This window comes from Pholcus phalangioides, unplaced genomic scaffold (genome assembly GCF_987345545.1).
Source record: "Pholcus phalangioides strain wild (caught in Gottingen) unplaced genomic scaffold, Ppha-v1.0 ptg000007l_1, whole genome shotgun sequence".
NCBI classification, from domain to species: domain Eukaryota; kingdom Metazoa; phylum Arthropoda; class Arachnida; order Araneae; family Pholcidae; genus Pholcus; species Pholcus phalangioides.
Genome location: NW_028301600.1, coordinates 64636124 through 64651771, shown reverse-complemented (window position 1 = coordinate 64651771; position 15648 = coordinate 64636124). Strand labels below are relative to the sequence as shown.

Genomic DNA, 15648 nt, shown 5'->3' with positions numbered 1-15648 from the left:
GTGTAAATGTATACAAGAAAAACACTTTGAACGTGGTTTTCTCAGATTGCAGTTTTAAAGATCCCGTAACGTAAAAAAAATTACTACACCAAAAATTCTGAAAATTTGCAGAAATGTTTATTCGACATGTGTTAGTAAAATGAACTAACACATGTAATACTGACACATGTACAACTAATAAATCAACTTGAATATCAGACGATTCGTTAGAATTTTATGAATTTTGAAAGTTTGAAAAAATATATAAATTTCAAAAATCTAAAAAAATTCAACATTTTTTTTAAATATTTTCCATTACTCGATTGCTAAATCCGAAATTCATTTTACTAACACATGTCGAATAAACATTTCTACAAAATTTCAGAATTTTTGATGGAGTAGTGTTTATATATATAAACTGCAATCTGAGAAAACCACGTTCAAAATGTTTTTTATTGCATACATTTACACTATAATTCATTACTTCTTTTTTTTATTGTGAAAGAACAAATTAACACATTGACAAACAGATATGACCGCTGACCGCCCAGAGACACCATCTTGAGATGGTTTGCGCAACCGATTGACACGAAATTTTTAGTATTTCATTTGCAATCGAATGGAATGTTTTTTTGAAGTCATTTTTGAAAATTCGACATCAGGGGTCGTGACACCCTTCAAGTCAGAAAATCGTTTGCAATCGTTTTGTTCATTGTCATTGAACGCATCTATAATCTATAACCGTTCATTTTCCATGGCTAATGGATTTTATTACGATTCTGCCCCCCCCCCCCACTTCCGTTTTTGGTGTTGATTTCCCATAATTAGATGCTCTACAACTAGTACATATTCTTCTTCCGTCTTGCTTCATTACTGAGTAGGAGAATTGCTGTCGTTTTTCAGTGGATGAGACCGCATATTAATAAAACTCACATCGATACGAGTAGGAGAGAAATCTAGCGCCCCGTGATTGGTCGTAATGAGTGACGAATGAAGTATTACCTCACTCTCGGTGGAGTTCTTGACGAAGTTCAAGACAGAAGCAGAATGGAGATTTTTTTTTTCTCTCTCTTTTGGCGAGGTATTATCTTCGTCACTCGTTGCGACCAATCACGGGATTCCAAATTTTCTCCCTATATCAATGTAAGGTTTGTTAATATGCAAACAGGCATCACTTCACTAAATTATCCTACCATATCGTTCGTAGTCTGAGACTTCCCCTTCAACAGTAAAACGGCTGAATACGAACTTCACTTTAGACGCTGTAAATACAGTTCATCAGCTGTTACATGAATACATTGAAATTGTTAATAAATCCACGTAATTGTCAAACAATGCTATTTGAGAATATATCATCTATAACTAAGGGCATTATTCAAATCAGTAACTCTCTTCCTGTTACCACCTCAGAGACAATCGAAATTTTCTTGAAATTCTCCGTTTGTGCAGTCAAATTTGAAACGTGTGATCTTCGATCACACACACATTTCACACACTATTTTTTATATATATATATATATAAATAAAAAATAGTGTGTGTGTATATGTATATATATATATATATATATATATATATATATATATATATATCACCAATTCTTTAATTTCCTAGTCCACCCATTTTCTCATCGCACACATATTCCCAGGAATGTGTGATCGGAGGTGAAATATCGGTTGACAAGGGGAAAACCAAAAAAATGGCTCTCACTGGTCAATGATGACCAGATATAGTCACACTTGTGCAGTTAAGAGTGTTAATTAAGATCGTAATTCTAACTTTAACCTTCCAGCCCGCGGGCATGCTTATGTAGGAAATACGCGGGTTAATGAAGAGCGCGTATCTCCTACATACGCGCGCCCACTAGAAGGTTAACAATCTTGTTAATATTCGGTATCGTAAAATGTCATATTCAGTTATGTTTTCAGTCATCTAAAGACGTTCTTCTAGCTTGCTGTGAAACTGCCCCAATAACCCAGTAATTTTACATTAAATTGCCCATAGCGAGAGACCAGAGTTGTGCTCGGTTTGAAAGAAAGAGTTTTTACATAATGCGTCTAACGTCAGTTATGAAAACCTTAGACAATATTTACTTGTTTTCGTGTTTGCAGTTTGCATGTGAAGCGGCTAACTAAAAAAAAATTATAATAATATGTAATACTTTTAGCATTTCTTAATTTTTTTAAGCAGAAAAACAATTGTAACGAAACTCCAATGAAAAATACAAGAACAATCTCGACAAATTTCAACAAAAATTTCAGGGGTTGAAAAAGCCTGATCACACACACAGAATAATGGAATCGATTCTTTTATGTTTTACCTTGAATACTTCTCGGAATATACAATTAATTACATTACGAAATATACGCATTAAAAAATGAATTATAGAGATGAAAGAAACTGAAAAAATTATTTTCCTAAAAATAAATATTATTTTATTAGAAAACATTTTTAATTAATTTGAATTTTTCTCCCAGAAAATAATTTTTTCATGCGTTTATTACAAGTTCTTTTCTTTTATTTTTTTTTTATTTCAATATTAGAAGGTGAATAAATATGAATAATTAATATATAAATGTATAATTTCGATCAAAAATGAAAACTGAATTCGGGAAATAGAATCTGATGATTTTCTAATCTCCCGAAATAAACTCCCGTTTTTTGTTATTCTTGAATACTGTTTTTAACAGACAGTAAAAATTTCCGACAATGTTATGCTTTGTAAATAGCAACGCCTCATCCCAAATGTCATTGAAGATGTTATTTCACACATCATGTTTTCAACTTCTATGAAAGTTTTCACAAATGCGAGCGTTGAAAAGTAGCTTCATGAATATTGCGGTTAGAGTGAAGATATTGTGGAATTAATTTATTTCTTTGCGCCTGAAGAAAATTAAATTACACCATCTTGTGTAATGTATATGTTGTCGTCCATAATCAGGCAAATCCACAAAGATAGCGAGTCAGAGAAGAAAATGTATTTAGTTATTCAAGTTTGCCTCGCATATTTAGCAAATAATTCAGTTTAACTTAGTTTATCACTGATGTGCATGATACATAGTCTATCTTGCGGTTGGTTCATCTGCATTTGTTTTTTCTTTATTGCGTTAGTGGTTTCTGTTCTATAGATCAAGATATTATTTTTTTCAACACAGACATAACCAAAATGTTTTTTTTACACAGATAAGTCTCGCAAGTAATGAGTAATATAATTTTCTTATGAACAGCCCATTAAGTTGCTGTATCTTAACATGACGTAATTATCCTGGGTAGCACACGCTTAGATGTTTAATGGCGTAATGCATATAAATATGCATTTTTGCCTCATCTGACCGAAACTCAAACACAAAAGGATTTTCACATGGTGCATTAAGTTACGGTGACACTTTATCTCTCTCCAGCCGATAATTATCTCAAGCATGCATAGCACGAGGATGATGTTTCGCTACCATAAAATAGGTTTAGTTGTAACTCTTCGCATTCGACCTTCGCGTGAAAGAGCTGCTCACGAACTCGGTATTTATGACAAAGGCATTATTTTAAATGTGCAAAATGTGTTGAAGTGTTTAACGTCAAATGCTTTAAATATTTAGCAAGGACAAGATATTACCGATTCTCGATCCGTGAATCGGAATTCTCGATTTTGTGAAAATCTTCATCAGATTTTCAAGTTTAGTTTTGTGTGCTATTAGAAATGGATAGGCTATCATGGAAGAGAAGATGCTTCACTTTGCTCTCGCTCTATAGCATGGGAGGAGATATGGGGGGCCATTGTCTCCCCCCCCCCCCAGCGTCAAAGGTGGAGTCATTTGATCTAATGTATATGTGTATATATGAACTGACATCTTCATCATCGTGCCCCCTAGACTTTCCAGTCTATCTCCGCCTATGATCTATATTTCGATATATTGATATTTTCACACCCTTGTCGCCTCGATTAGACGTGTCGGTACATGTTATAGCGTTCATACGCTTTTGTATATTTGGTTCTATAGGTTCGTACGTACTTCTCAACCAACAAACACCTATGCGGATTCCAGCAACGAGGAATGTTTGACATTTAAACATGGAAACAAAAACAACTGTTCCGTTTTAAAGCATCTATATAAGTCGGTCAAAGAAATCCGTTCGAGTAGATTTATTATTAAGACGTATGTATATGTATATCTGATTATAACTTATTACAGAATCAAACACGCGAGAATGCTTCTGAATAGGCTGATTAATAATATCTCATGTGCATTCGAAAATATTACTTAAACAGGAATCCAACTTCTTGAGATAACAGATACCATCCATGAATAAGGACTTTCGATGGTGCAAACTGCATTAAGCCAAAATTGGGCAAACTGCATTAAGTCATCACAACTAAGTGACCCAGTATGTTTTTCTGTGGCGTGATTTTTTTTTTTTTTTGCTTCTCATTGCTCGCTCTCATTCATGTCTTTAGAGCTTTTTTTTCGAAGTTCTGAATGAATGAAAATGTCATCATATACAATTAATGGTGCAAAACCTCATACCATTTTCGTTCAAGCATTTTGCGTAAAGTTCGCAAAATGACAAGCACTGTTGGGTCACAAAGGGCAATCCCACGAAAGTATGCTGGGTCGATTGTTCTTATGCACCAATGCTCCATTGTAACGCGCCAAACGAAGTCCTATTTCTTGAAAGGTATCAGCCTTCTCCAGAAATTAAATACTTATAGTGGTTTTTTCCTAACGAATATAAACACATTCTGGCTTTTTGATAAATTGCTTCGTTCAGTTTTGGCACATTATATGAAAAACTTTGTTATCTGTCTTAATAAATCCAATTTCATTTTATCGACTATTATATTTCAAAACGAGTATCCGTTATCTTAGATTATGTACTGAATTGTGCCTGATTCTTGTCCATTTTCTGAGGGTCTATTCTCAAGCACCACATTTCTATTGAGTATGAACAAATCAGGATGGAACAAGAATTATGGTTATTTTAGTATATCACCAACAGTAGAGACATGCTGATTATGATCCGATTTCCCTAAGGTTTTCTAAGGTTTAGTAAAGTAGAAATTTTCTTCTACCCTGTATCGGATTTCAGTCTAGACCGCCGTTTTAGAGTGGGAAGTCTGCTTGTTTTTTGTTTCGCTTCCCCCTTCTTTAATAAGTTTGGACTTACATGAGCTGGGGGAAGGAAAGTCCTTCAACTCGGTACGTTGACTTTGTACGGCGACGGGCCAACTTCCTATGTTCCCCCAGGGTAATAGAACCCCTTAATAATATTTAACATGAAGTCTTCAGCTGCTGCTGCTGCTGTTAGAAAAAAGGGGGCCTATACACATTTTGGAAGAAAGCACGTGTCTAAACAGTGCTATCATTTCTTTTTTTTCTCTCATGCGTAAAGTGAGTTTCATGTTAAAAATATAAATTGATGAGCCCCAATTCTTATAATTGATAAGCTAATGCTCCAACAAATGCAGTTATTTCAAATGCAATAGTAAAAGTAAAACACGCAAAATTATTGTGATTTAATCAAGAAAACGGTAATTATTTATTTATCTATTTACTTTAGAATTATAAAAAAGCAAGTTGTCTTTTATTATCTGCTGTTTCTCCAAATTCACAAGACATAGCATTTAAAAGACAAGACATAACATTTAACATTTTCTAATTATAATTATAAAATGTTAAAAAGATATAATAAAAATTAATAATTATTATATCTACAGGGTGTTGTTATTATTATCAGGGTGATTATTATGGGACGCAAAAAATTACATTGAATAATATTCAGGTGAGAATAGCCTCAAAAGTATTTAACTCAGATAATACAGAGGTCCACAACCTTCATGTACTCGCGGAGCCATTTTCAATGTATAATTTGTATGGTGGGGTTCCGTAGACCTCTTTTTTTTAAATCAAATTTACTGATCTATTTTATTTTCCTCGAGTGGCCGCCAAGCCCACGGGCAGTGTACACGAAGCCCCAGTTGAGAACCGCTGATACAGACAACGGCTACTGAATTATGCTGAATTTCATTCACTTTCTTTTTTTCCCTCGGAGCGTACACGGTCGAAGCTATATCAAGAATTTTCGATTTCAACCATTGTCCCCCATTAAGGGCCAGGATGGCTCCACTGTCACTGACTATATTTTACTCTCACGGATTATGACAGTTCCATGCAGGCACTTTTAGAGTCGGGAAATGATGCAGCAAGCCCAAATTCTGTTGCGATCAATAATATAGGTATTTGTAACATTACTCAGCGTCGAATATAGATTTTATGAAGTTTTTGTCTGAATAAGAGAAGAAAAGAACCATTGTATGAACCGATGTGAGAAAATAATCAATTTAACATACCCAAATTTTAATGCTCAGTCAGAAATATTCTCTTAGCGCATGATCGTAGTAATGACAATGTTATTTAGTACACAACCACAATCAAAGGTAACCATTTCCGACCATTCCTTTGACTTTGCAAGAATTTGCCAAACCCTTTTCTAATTGCTGTGAAAAATACAATTTTATTTTTCGAACGTTTAACGTAAGTGCGTTCGAAAAATAGTTCCATATTCAAAAATAACGATTTAGAATTTAATAGGAACTTACCTGTTGCCACAAAGTGATCAAGTAAATGACTGTGTCTTCTTCGGGCAGAGCTGTCGCCGCTGCGAGCAAAACGGCCGTAGTGTGGCCCAGCGGTAGCAAAAGTCCAACGGCCAGGGCCACCCTCGTGTCGATCGGCAAGAGAGTGTACGCAAGGAAGAGAACAAACAGGATCTCCCAAACTCCGTCCACGGCAGCATGAGGTTGGCCCCAGGAGCCAGCTCCCCAATGACCTCTTGGTCCGATCCTCAAGGGCAATCCCACGACGCACACCCCAACGCATAAACAGAGCGATCCGTAGCAAAGAGCCGGTACGAGCCTGTCCTGCATGTGACGAGTGTGAACCAGCACCAGAAGACAAAAGCAACTCACCGCTGCCGTAGCATAGTAAAGCGCGGCCGCGCTCGCATTCTGAACATAGGCCCCATGCACTATAGTCAAAGAGGTGGTCAACAACGCAATAACAGCCAGAGCGCTGACCACCGATGACTGATGGAGCTTGACCGTGTACCGGCGATACAATTGCTCCAGTTCATCGTTCTCGAAGTTCCGGCGAGTAAAAAGCCGGGAAAAAGATACTTTCCTGTGATTACTCATGGATTTCACCGAATGATCCATGATTCCGAATTAACTCTTTCAAAAAACCGGTCGCAAGGTAAAAACAAAAAAAAAATTCAACTCCGGAGCCTAGCATGCGAGGCCTTATTACAAACAATACACCAAGAAAAAAAATGTTTCTCTCAGTTATTGGATATAAAATGATGAAACAAAGAGTTTTTTGGTGATGAAACAATAGCAATAAAGGCAGTAGCAGCACGCTGCGGCCTCCACCACGGAACAAACTTGAAACGGGCCGCGCGCGCGCGCGCTGCTGATGATGCACCGACCTCAAGTACTAGAAACCTTCACCAACGGAATGACAAGAGAAGATGTGGATGCATAGAGGGGGTGGGCCTCTCACTGCTGAAAGAGTAATCGAACAGCGCCGCCCCGCGGCAAAACTGCGCATTAAACAATCGCTCCTTTTTTTTTTTTTTTACATACATAGATGGTCTTCTCATACCTTACTATAGTCTGTAGCATGCGAAAAAAAGTAAAAAAAAAAATTTTTAATCATTTTTCTTCTTTTTTTTCAGAAAAAAAAAGTTTGTAAGAATGATGCTGTAAAAACTGTTTTAGAGATGCTTGGAAATTTTCTACTACCGCGACAATATACAGCACTTCGATAATCTTAAATTTTGAAAAAATAACTTTTTTTTCATGATTTTTAAATGCTGCTTCGCATTCATTTCAATCAGGATACGGTTGTTTATCAAGAATATGATCATTTGTATACCGCAAACCTATGCTGCACTGTAATTTAAGATTCTAATGCATATATGCTCAACTCGTGGCCCGCGAGCAAATGTGGCCCTCGACGTCATCTGATGTAGCCCCTAACATAAAACTTAATTTTGCCAACATGAACTAAGCGGCGCCTCACCAGATCATTTCAGTGACTTGCGGCACGTTCCCAGATCACTTTAGTGACCCGCGGCACAGTTCCGGATCACTTAAGCAGCCCGCGCGCACATTTACGGTTCACTTAAGTGGCCCGCGAAACGTTTTCAAACCAATGAAGTGGTTCGCACTCACCGAATGGTTGAGCACTCTTGCTCTAATGCATGTGAAAAAATCATTTTTTCGTGGTAAAAATGTATAGAAAAATAAATGCTTTTCTCTCGGTTAATGTCGAATGTTATGTTTATAAATGGATAATATAGTGATTAATAAAGTGTATCGAAGCATGAAATACTGTCAAATTCGGTGACCACGACCACGGTTTTAACGACAACTCCGTTTTAACGTCGATAAATAGGGGGTCTAAACTGATTCCCATAAAGGATAATGTTAATGAGCCTTGCTTATAACGTCGATGAACAGCAACTACCTCGGTTATATTAACCAATTTTTCGTCACTTTTTGTTTCCGTTTCAATGATTTTTTTTCCCAGGAAATTCCTAATATTTGCGCTGATCACATCCAGGGAATGTTCGTCTGTTGTTCTATTTATGCCTAACGTTGAAAAGAATATGTGATGTATGGTCGACGTCCCGACTTGCTCATTAACATGACCACTATACAAAACATTTAAGAGTTTTTATAAAAATGATCAGTTTTTTTTCAACGAAGCTTGCTTAAATTCCCAATCTTTATTAGAATCTGGAATGAAGGCAATTTGCATAATTTATAAGTTGTGTCATAATGAAAATATATTCATCTCAGTATTTGCCATGTTAATTTTTTTCCGTGAAATACATTTTATCAGACTTGATGCAGCATTTTTTTTTCTCTCCAAGAGAGTTATTTGGCAACATGTTTGTCGAGAATCGGTGTTGTCCTGTATTTAATTATCCCAGTTTTCCATATTTTCCTCTATCAAATTGGTCATCCTAATCATAAAGAAATTTAAACTTCATGCAAGTATTTGATTGCCTCTGATTATAGTATTTTTCGTCGAAAAAGTCTCGCAATCGTCAACCTTGGTTATAGCGACACCTCGGTCATAACGACAAAATTTCGTGGAATCTTCTATGCCGTTATACCCGAGTTTGACAGTAGTATTGATGTCTGAATTGTGATTGAGTTCTTAACATATTGAATAAAAATTTAGAGTTATTTTAGTTCGTATATATTTATACAAACTTTGGCAACACTATGCTCTCAACAGCTCTCAACAACAGGGTGAAAACTTGAGTTAGAGTTAGTTTCAGCTCATATATATATATATATATATATATATATATATATATATATATATATATATATATATATATATATATACAGGGGTTGGACAAAATAATGTGAACATCTGTGCAAAGAACAACACTCGAGGGAATCTGTCGTACACGCCCGCCCTCTAGTGTGGAAGAATTCGACTTAGTGGGCGATAATGTGCACACATCAATCTAGTAGCAGTGATAGCGTTCGGATGCGATGTATATTGGGGCGTTAAAACTTCGTTATCGCTGACCTCACAGATTTCGAAAGAGGCATGATTGTTGGAGACCGTCTTACCGGGGTCACAGTAATGAAAACGGCCACCCTTGTTGGTGTCGGGAGAAGTACTGTGTCAATGGTAATGACAGCCTATAGCAAACAGGGAAAGACATCATCTACCAAGCATAACAGTGACCGAAAGTCGAAGATGACTGATAGACCCAGAAGGGTTTTGAAGCGGATTGTGGCTAGAAAGCACAAGATAACAGCATCACAGATAACATCTGAGATGAACACACATCTATAGGAAGGTGTATCGACAAAAACTATCCGCCGTGAACAGCATGCAGCAAACATACAAGGTAGAGCGATGGATGTGTGTGTGTCTTCTAACCTACAATTAGAACGTTATTACCTCTTTTTCGAGCCCAACAAATATATTCTATGTTTCGAAGTACAATATTACCCGAGATATTTGAGTTTGAAAAGTGATAAAAATGAGTAAAAAAAAAACAGCATATATCGAAGGATAAACTCAAAAAAAATCGAAGCGTGTCCTGTGCAATTACAGTTAATCACAACTTTTATAAATTCTGAGATGCGCAATTGACATTCAATTGGCAATATCTCAGCAAATATTGCATTTAGAAACATGGAATTTTCTTTCGTTGGACTCAGAAAAAAGACGGGGCAGCAACTTCCTAACTCACGGGAAGAGGACAGGGGCACCGAATGAAAAATTAGGTGCACACACTTAAAATAGGCACGAAGTTTTCACCCTGTATAGCAGTAGTTCAGCATTAAATGCGGGTAAAATGGTTTTTCCACATTTAGAGCTGTTTTTTCTCTTAAATCTTAATTTCGGGAATATTAATTATGAAATAGGCAGGTATCGACGGAATTATTAAAAACCTAAAAACAGATATGCTCGCATATTTAATTTAGGGATATAATCAAATATGCTTACATTATAGAGAAAGAAAGAACAAAATGAGATAGGTACGGGTAATTACCTTCGTCGTTAAGAAATGACGCTTCATTAATCCGACTTCAAATTTTTAGAACAGATTATAGCTCAGTTAGTATTATAACGTTTGAGAAATATCGATATTCGTATGCACAGAGTTTACTTCTTAAGATAAATTCAAGTTGATAAGTGAAAAAATTTTATCTTGAATTTATTAAGTGTTGAAAAATTCAAGATAAATTCAATACACGTAATAATACTTTTTTTGAAATTTATAACCGAATGCGAGTAACAAAATAGTCAAACTCGGTTGTAACGACACCTCAGCTTTAACGTCAATTATTAGCGGTCCGGGATGATTCCAATAGAGCAGTGGTTCCCAAAGTGTGGATCACAATCCCCTAGGGAGTCACGTTAATGAACTGGGGGTGGGGGGCAGCAAGAGATTCTCAAAAATGGAAACGCCCGAATAAGAAATTCATTCTTATTTTTCGCAACTTAAGTAAAAATATTTCGATAAATATATAAGAATAAATCCAGATGCTATCCACACACACACACACACACACACACATACCAAGGTAAGACTCGAGGTAAGACTACCAGAAGGTAAGACCACTCGCTGGCAGTAGAGTGGTTAGGGAACTAGCTTCTCACTGTGCAGGTCTGGGTTCGAATCCCGGTTCGGGCATGGATGTTTACTAATACTAACAAATTCCCTTGATGGATCATGCTGATCCCTTGGGAATACGTGAGGATCATTTAAAAAAAAAAAAAAGACAACCATATTCTTTTTTATGGGCAATGTATATGTATCGCGCGCGCGATATATGTCTTTATATTCTGTTGCTGTATTTTAGTTACATTCGCCATCCATATTTTTTATGGGTATCTTTTTCAGCCATCTCATTGGTCTGTTGTGGCCTTCGTGTTTAAATTTGTATGTGTATATGTCAAAAAAATATATATGTCAAACTTTCTCTCTCTCTTTCAGTTAAATAGCTACTTACCATACAGGGTGGTAACTATCGACCACCCAATAATCACACACGTAATTCCTTGTGAAAAACTAATATGCAAAAGTGTTTTCCGTTCTTGGATCAGACGAGTATTAAGGGAGCTATAACGTTTTGAAATTTTGTGACGTGTCATTTTTCTAATGGTCAGTTATCCGCCAAACGATAAACGAAAGTAAATTTCTTCTCGAGCAGAGGGTTGCAGGCTCTTTGAAAATGAACTGAAATATTCAATCTCATCAGAAGCCAACTTCGGTCATCTTCTTTCACGATTGGCGCTTTTTTTTTTCTCTTCGTGAAGAGTAATGTTATAACCTTGTATTACGTAATAAATTCTCCCCACTATATTTGAAAATTTATCACCAGATTTGTAAAGTGTTAGCCAAATGAGATTTTTTGTTAATTAATTTATTCTATTTGATAATTTGTTTTCCCAAAATCAACACTTTTTTGCCAAAATGTGGCAATTTGTTCTCCTTCACTTTCAAGTCAAATCTTTTGGGGAAGGTGCATACCGTCAACACCATCTATATAGCAGAAAGCCTCCGCACGAAGATCGTGACGTTACTGAAGTAGGTGTCATCTCACCCATAGCCATTGGATATAATACAAAAAGGGTATAGATGGTGCATGCGGTCTGCCTGCTATATCCAATGTCTATAGGTGAGATAGTCTTCTTCAGTGTCGTCACGAGCTTCGCGAGAGGACCTTCGCTATAGATGGTGTTCATACAGTGCATTGTGTTTACTGCGCGATCGTTTTTTTACGCTGTCGTTTTAATCAGCTTACATATTATAAATTAATCAATATTAATCAATAAAACAGAACAATATTTTTTTTAAAAATTTAAATTTCATCGAAACTGTTGCGCGTAAAAACCTGTAATGCAAGATGTAAAAATGGTAGTTTCTTGACGAAGCTGTGACTGGAGGAAATAATAAAATAATAACAACGATTTGATCAGAAACTTATAATCAAACTAATTATATTTTATAAATTGGCATATTCAAAATAATTAGTGGTTTCGGATTTTTTCTATTGATTATTCATATCGAGTCACATTTTCACAATAAAGTCCAGAAGTTGCAATGAAGATTTTTAATTTCCTTATGACTGCAGTTCATTTTTATCTCTCGGATAGTAAAATTATTTATCTTTTTTTTACAAGAATGATTTTGACAACTTCGAAATTTATTTCAGCCTCATGATTTAAACAGAACTTTGTCGTTTTTTCAGATGAATTTTCATTTTGAAAGGTATTAATAAGGGGCCGGTTGCCCGTGTACCTCTTAGCAGAGACGGACTTCAGGCTCTCGCCGTTCTAGGCACTTCTAATTTTGCCGCCCGTATTAGATGCTCTCACATGTTTTATGTTTCTTAATATTTTTTCCCTGAAAAGTCATGCCCTCCCTCTCCTTAGCTTTCAATTTTCAAAATGTTTGTTCTTCTATAAATATGGTTTTGAATACTGTTTCATGCACACTCACATAACATAAATGAGATGCAATAAAAATTTCAAACTGTATTTGTTGGACTTGGTTGTGACAATTTGTAACTGTGATCGATCTCATTCAACAAGCTTATTGTGTTAATCAAATTAATTGTGTTGCAAAATTACAATCAAAATCCGTGGCACAACTATGGCCCCCACAGCTAGGGCAGGGCTCCTAGACTGGAATCTTTGGTTTGCCTCCAAGCCAGAGTTTTCACGAGCCTTTCTATAATGAATTTACATCGTGAAAAATAATTATGATTGTCCAGGGCCCCAGGGCTAGAGCCCTCTCAGCCTCACACGTGTGGGGGGGCCATGGATGCAGGGCCGTCTGAAGAGCACCATGAGCCCTCGCACAAAATGACTTTTCTGACTTTCCCTACCAGGCAAACTCGCATGCATAGTCCTCGACAACTATATCTCATTTTTTGTGAACCCCCCCCCCTGTTCTCTTGAGCCCACGGGCCGTGCCAGCACCTCCTATAGATAGAAGGCTTCTGCACTGTTTGCCATAAACGTCATTCAGACTACCTAGCACGTTTGCCACATTTTGAAACACAGCATCCTATTTCGTTTCTTCTTATTTTGGCGTAGAATCTTCCTGATTGGCTCACAAATACCGCATAGCGGTATGATGTGGGGCATAGAAATCGCCAATTCTGAGCCTGATCATTTCGTTTCCTCACAACGATGATACTGGAACGGGCAGAGAATTTTTTTTCCTGAATATTCTGAGGGAAAATGGACTACTTACTGACGTCACAAGCAGAGTGCGGAGGCCTTCGGTGCTGGCCGTGCCCGGGTGAGTCCATGTGTTAAGGAGTCACTGCGTGTGTGTTTTTGGATGCAACACGTAAATCTTCTGAAACTTCTAAGTTGGAACTGGAAAAAAAATCTCATCTCAAAATTGTTAGAGATAATTTATTGATTCACACGAAACAAATCAAATGAACACACACGTTCAACACAATGCAGCTCTGATCGAAGCAAAAATATTTTTAATTTTGGATTTCACGATCGCGTAAAAAGTTTGAAAATGCATGCACACACACGAAAGAGGAAAAAAAACTGGTTTGCTTTTTCTCGATTTATTTTTTGGGTTTACCATTTTTATCCATTTTCAAAATCACCAAGTTGTATGTTTGGTGTAAGTTCGGTAAATTTGGCAAGATTTGGAAGAGACGTCATCAATTTTTAAAGCGTTATAACTCATTAATTATGGGTCAAATCAAAAAACTAAAAACACTTTTTCATATTTGTTTTTCCCAAGGAATCACGTGTGTTATTGTAATTATTGAGCGATCGATAGTTACCGCCCTGTATATTTATCATATAGTGTAATTTTATTAAATTCTAAATGTGCAATAATCAATAAATCAAGTTAATATTTGTACAGAGGATTCAGAAAGAATCAACCGATTTTGAAATATTTTTATATATTTTTATAAGAGTGAAAAACAAAGAACGATGCGAATGCATAGGGCAAATGTCTATATTTTAGATTATGAATAATTAATAACGCTAGTGTGTCGTTTATGGAGCTCTAACGATGAAGAGAAGTGAAATTATATTGAAAATATCAAGAGGGCTTAGAAGGAGGGGGGGGGGGGTTAAAAATATTGTGGGTCGTACACCACGTACTTGATATAATAGAAAATATTTCTGTAGTAGAAAAATAATTTTGTATAATAAACCAAGGTTTGCGGTGCCGGTGTCACGACTGTTCAGCGCGAGACAATTCAGTACCGACAATTCAGCGCCGACGATTCAACGCAGTGATTTTTTTGTGTTTTGTAAATAACAAGTCCCTTCTCACTTTTTCCCAGACTTAAAACTGGCGTACGTACTTTTCAAATGCGTTGAAATAATTTTGAAAAGCTTCTTCTCTTTTTCAGAGCCGTTATGAATTTCCAAATATTGGGATGATGGACTTAAATAGTATTATTGAACAAATTATGCCATCCCTCGAGATTATTATTTGTTTTTGCAAAGCGTTCAATAGTGACTGATTCCATAGTCCTATATCAAATTTTGAATCTCTCCTACGATTTCTTCATGTTGGCTTTCCAATCCACAGTTGTCTTCAAAAAAATGTATAATATCATGTAAATCTTTTTCACTGTTCTGTAGTACTCTTATTACCTTTGTTAGTATCTTAATGTCCTTCGTGAAACCTTCGATATCTCTATGAGATAGGACGCAGGATGTGCCCGATCCTTCAGTATCCATGTCTGTAGTATTCGATATCTAGCAAATATTCAAACTTTTCAACTACTACGTCTCTAGCTGGTACGAATGCTAATGCAGCTAATTTTCTAATACAGTAAAACTCCTCTTAACGGACACCCCTCAGATGCGGTTACCCCTCTTTTACGGCCAAATAATAATTTCCCCTTGCGTAATAAAAATAAGGTTTTCAAACCCCTCGTTAACGGTCACCCCTCTTTTACGGACGAAATTTTTTGTCCCACCGGTGTCCGTAAAACAGAGATTTTACTGTATTTAATACAAAATCACTGTCTGTCGAATATTTAACTTGCAATCCATTTGTCTGCACTTGACGCCATAAACACTGAAAAGTTGAAAAAACAGCATCTTTGTTTGCTTTGTGGAAACGATTGCTCCATA

At 36.3% G+C, this 15648-nt stretch overlaps 1 protein-coding gene across 1 annotated transcript in view; it reads right to left on the bottom strand.

Annotated features, from left to right (window-relative positions):
• The window catches only part of LOC149085630 (adenylate cyclase type 1-like), a 314970-nt gene extending 307510 nt beyond the window's left edge, over window positions 1-7460 (bottom strand). The window contains exon 1 of the mRNA XM_089233786.1: window positions 6570-7460. Within this exon, the coding sequence (XP_089089912.1) occupies window positions 6570-7184 (615 nt within the window). The 5' untranslated portion in view covers window positions 7185-7460. The remainder of the gene's footprint in view (window positions 1-6569) is intronic.
• Window positions 7461-15648: the final 8188 nt, after the last annotated feature.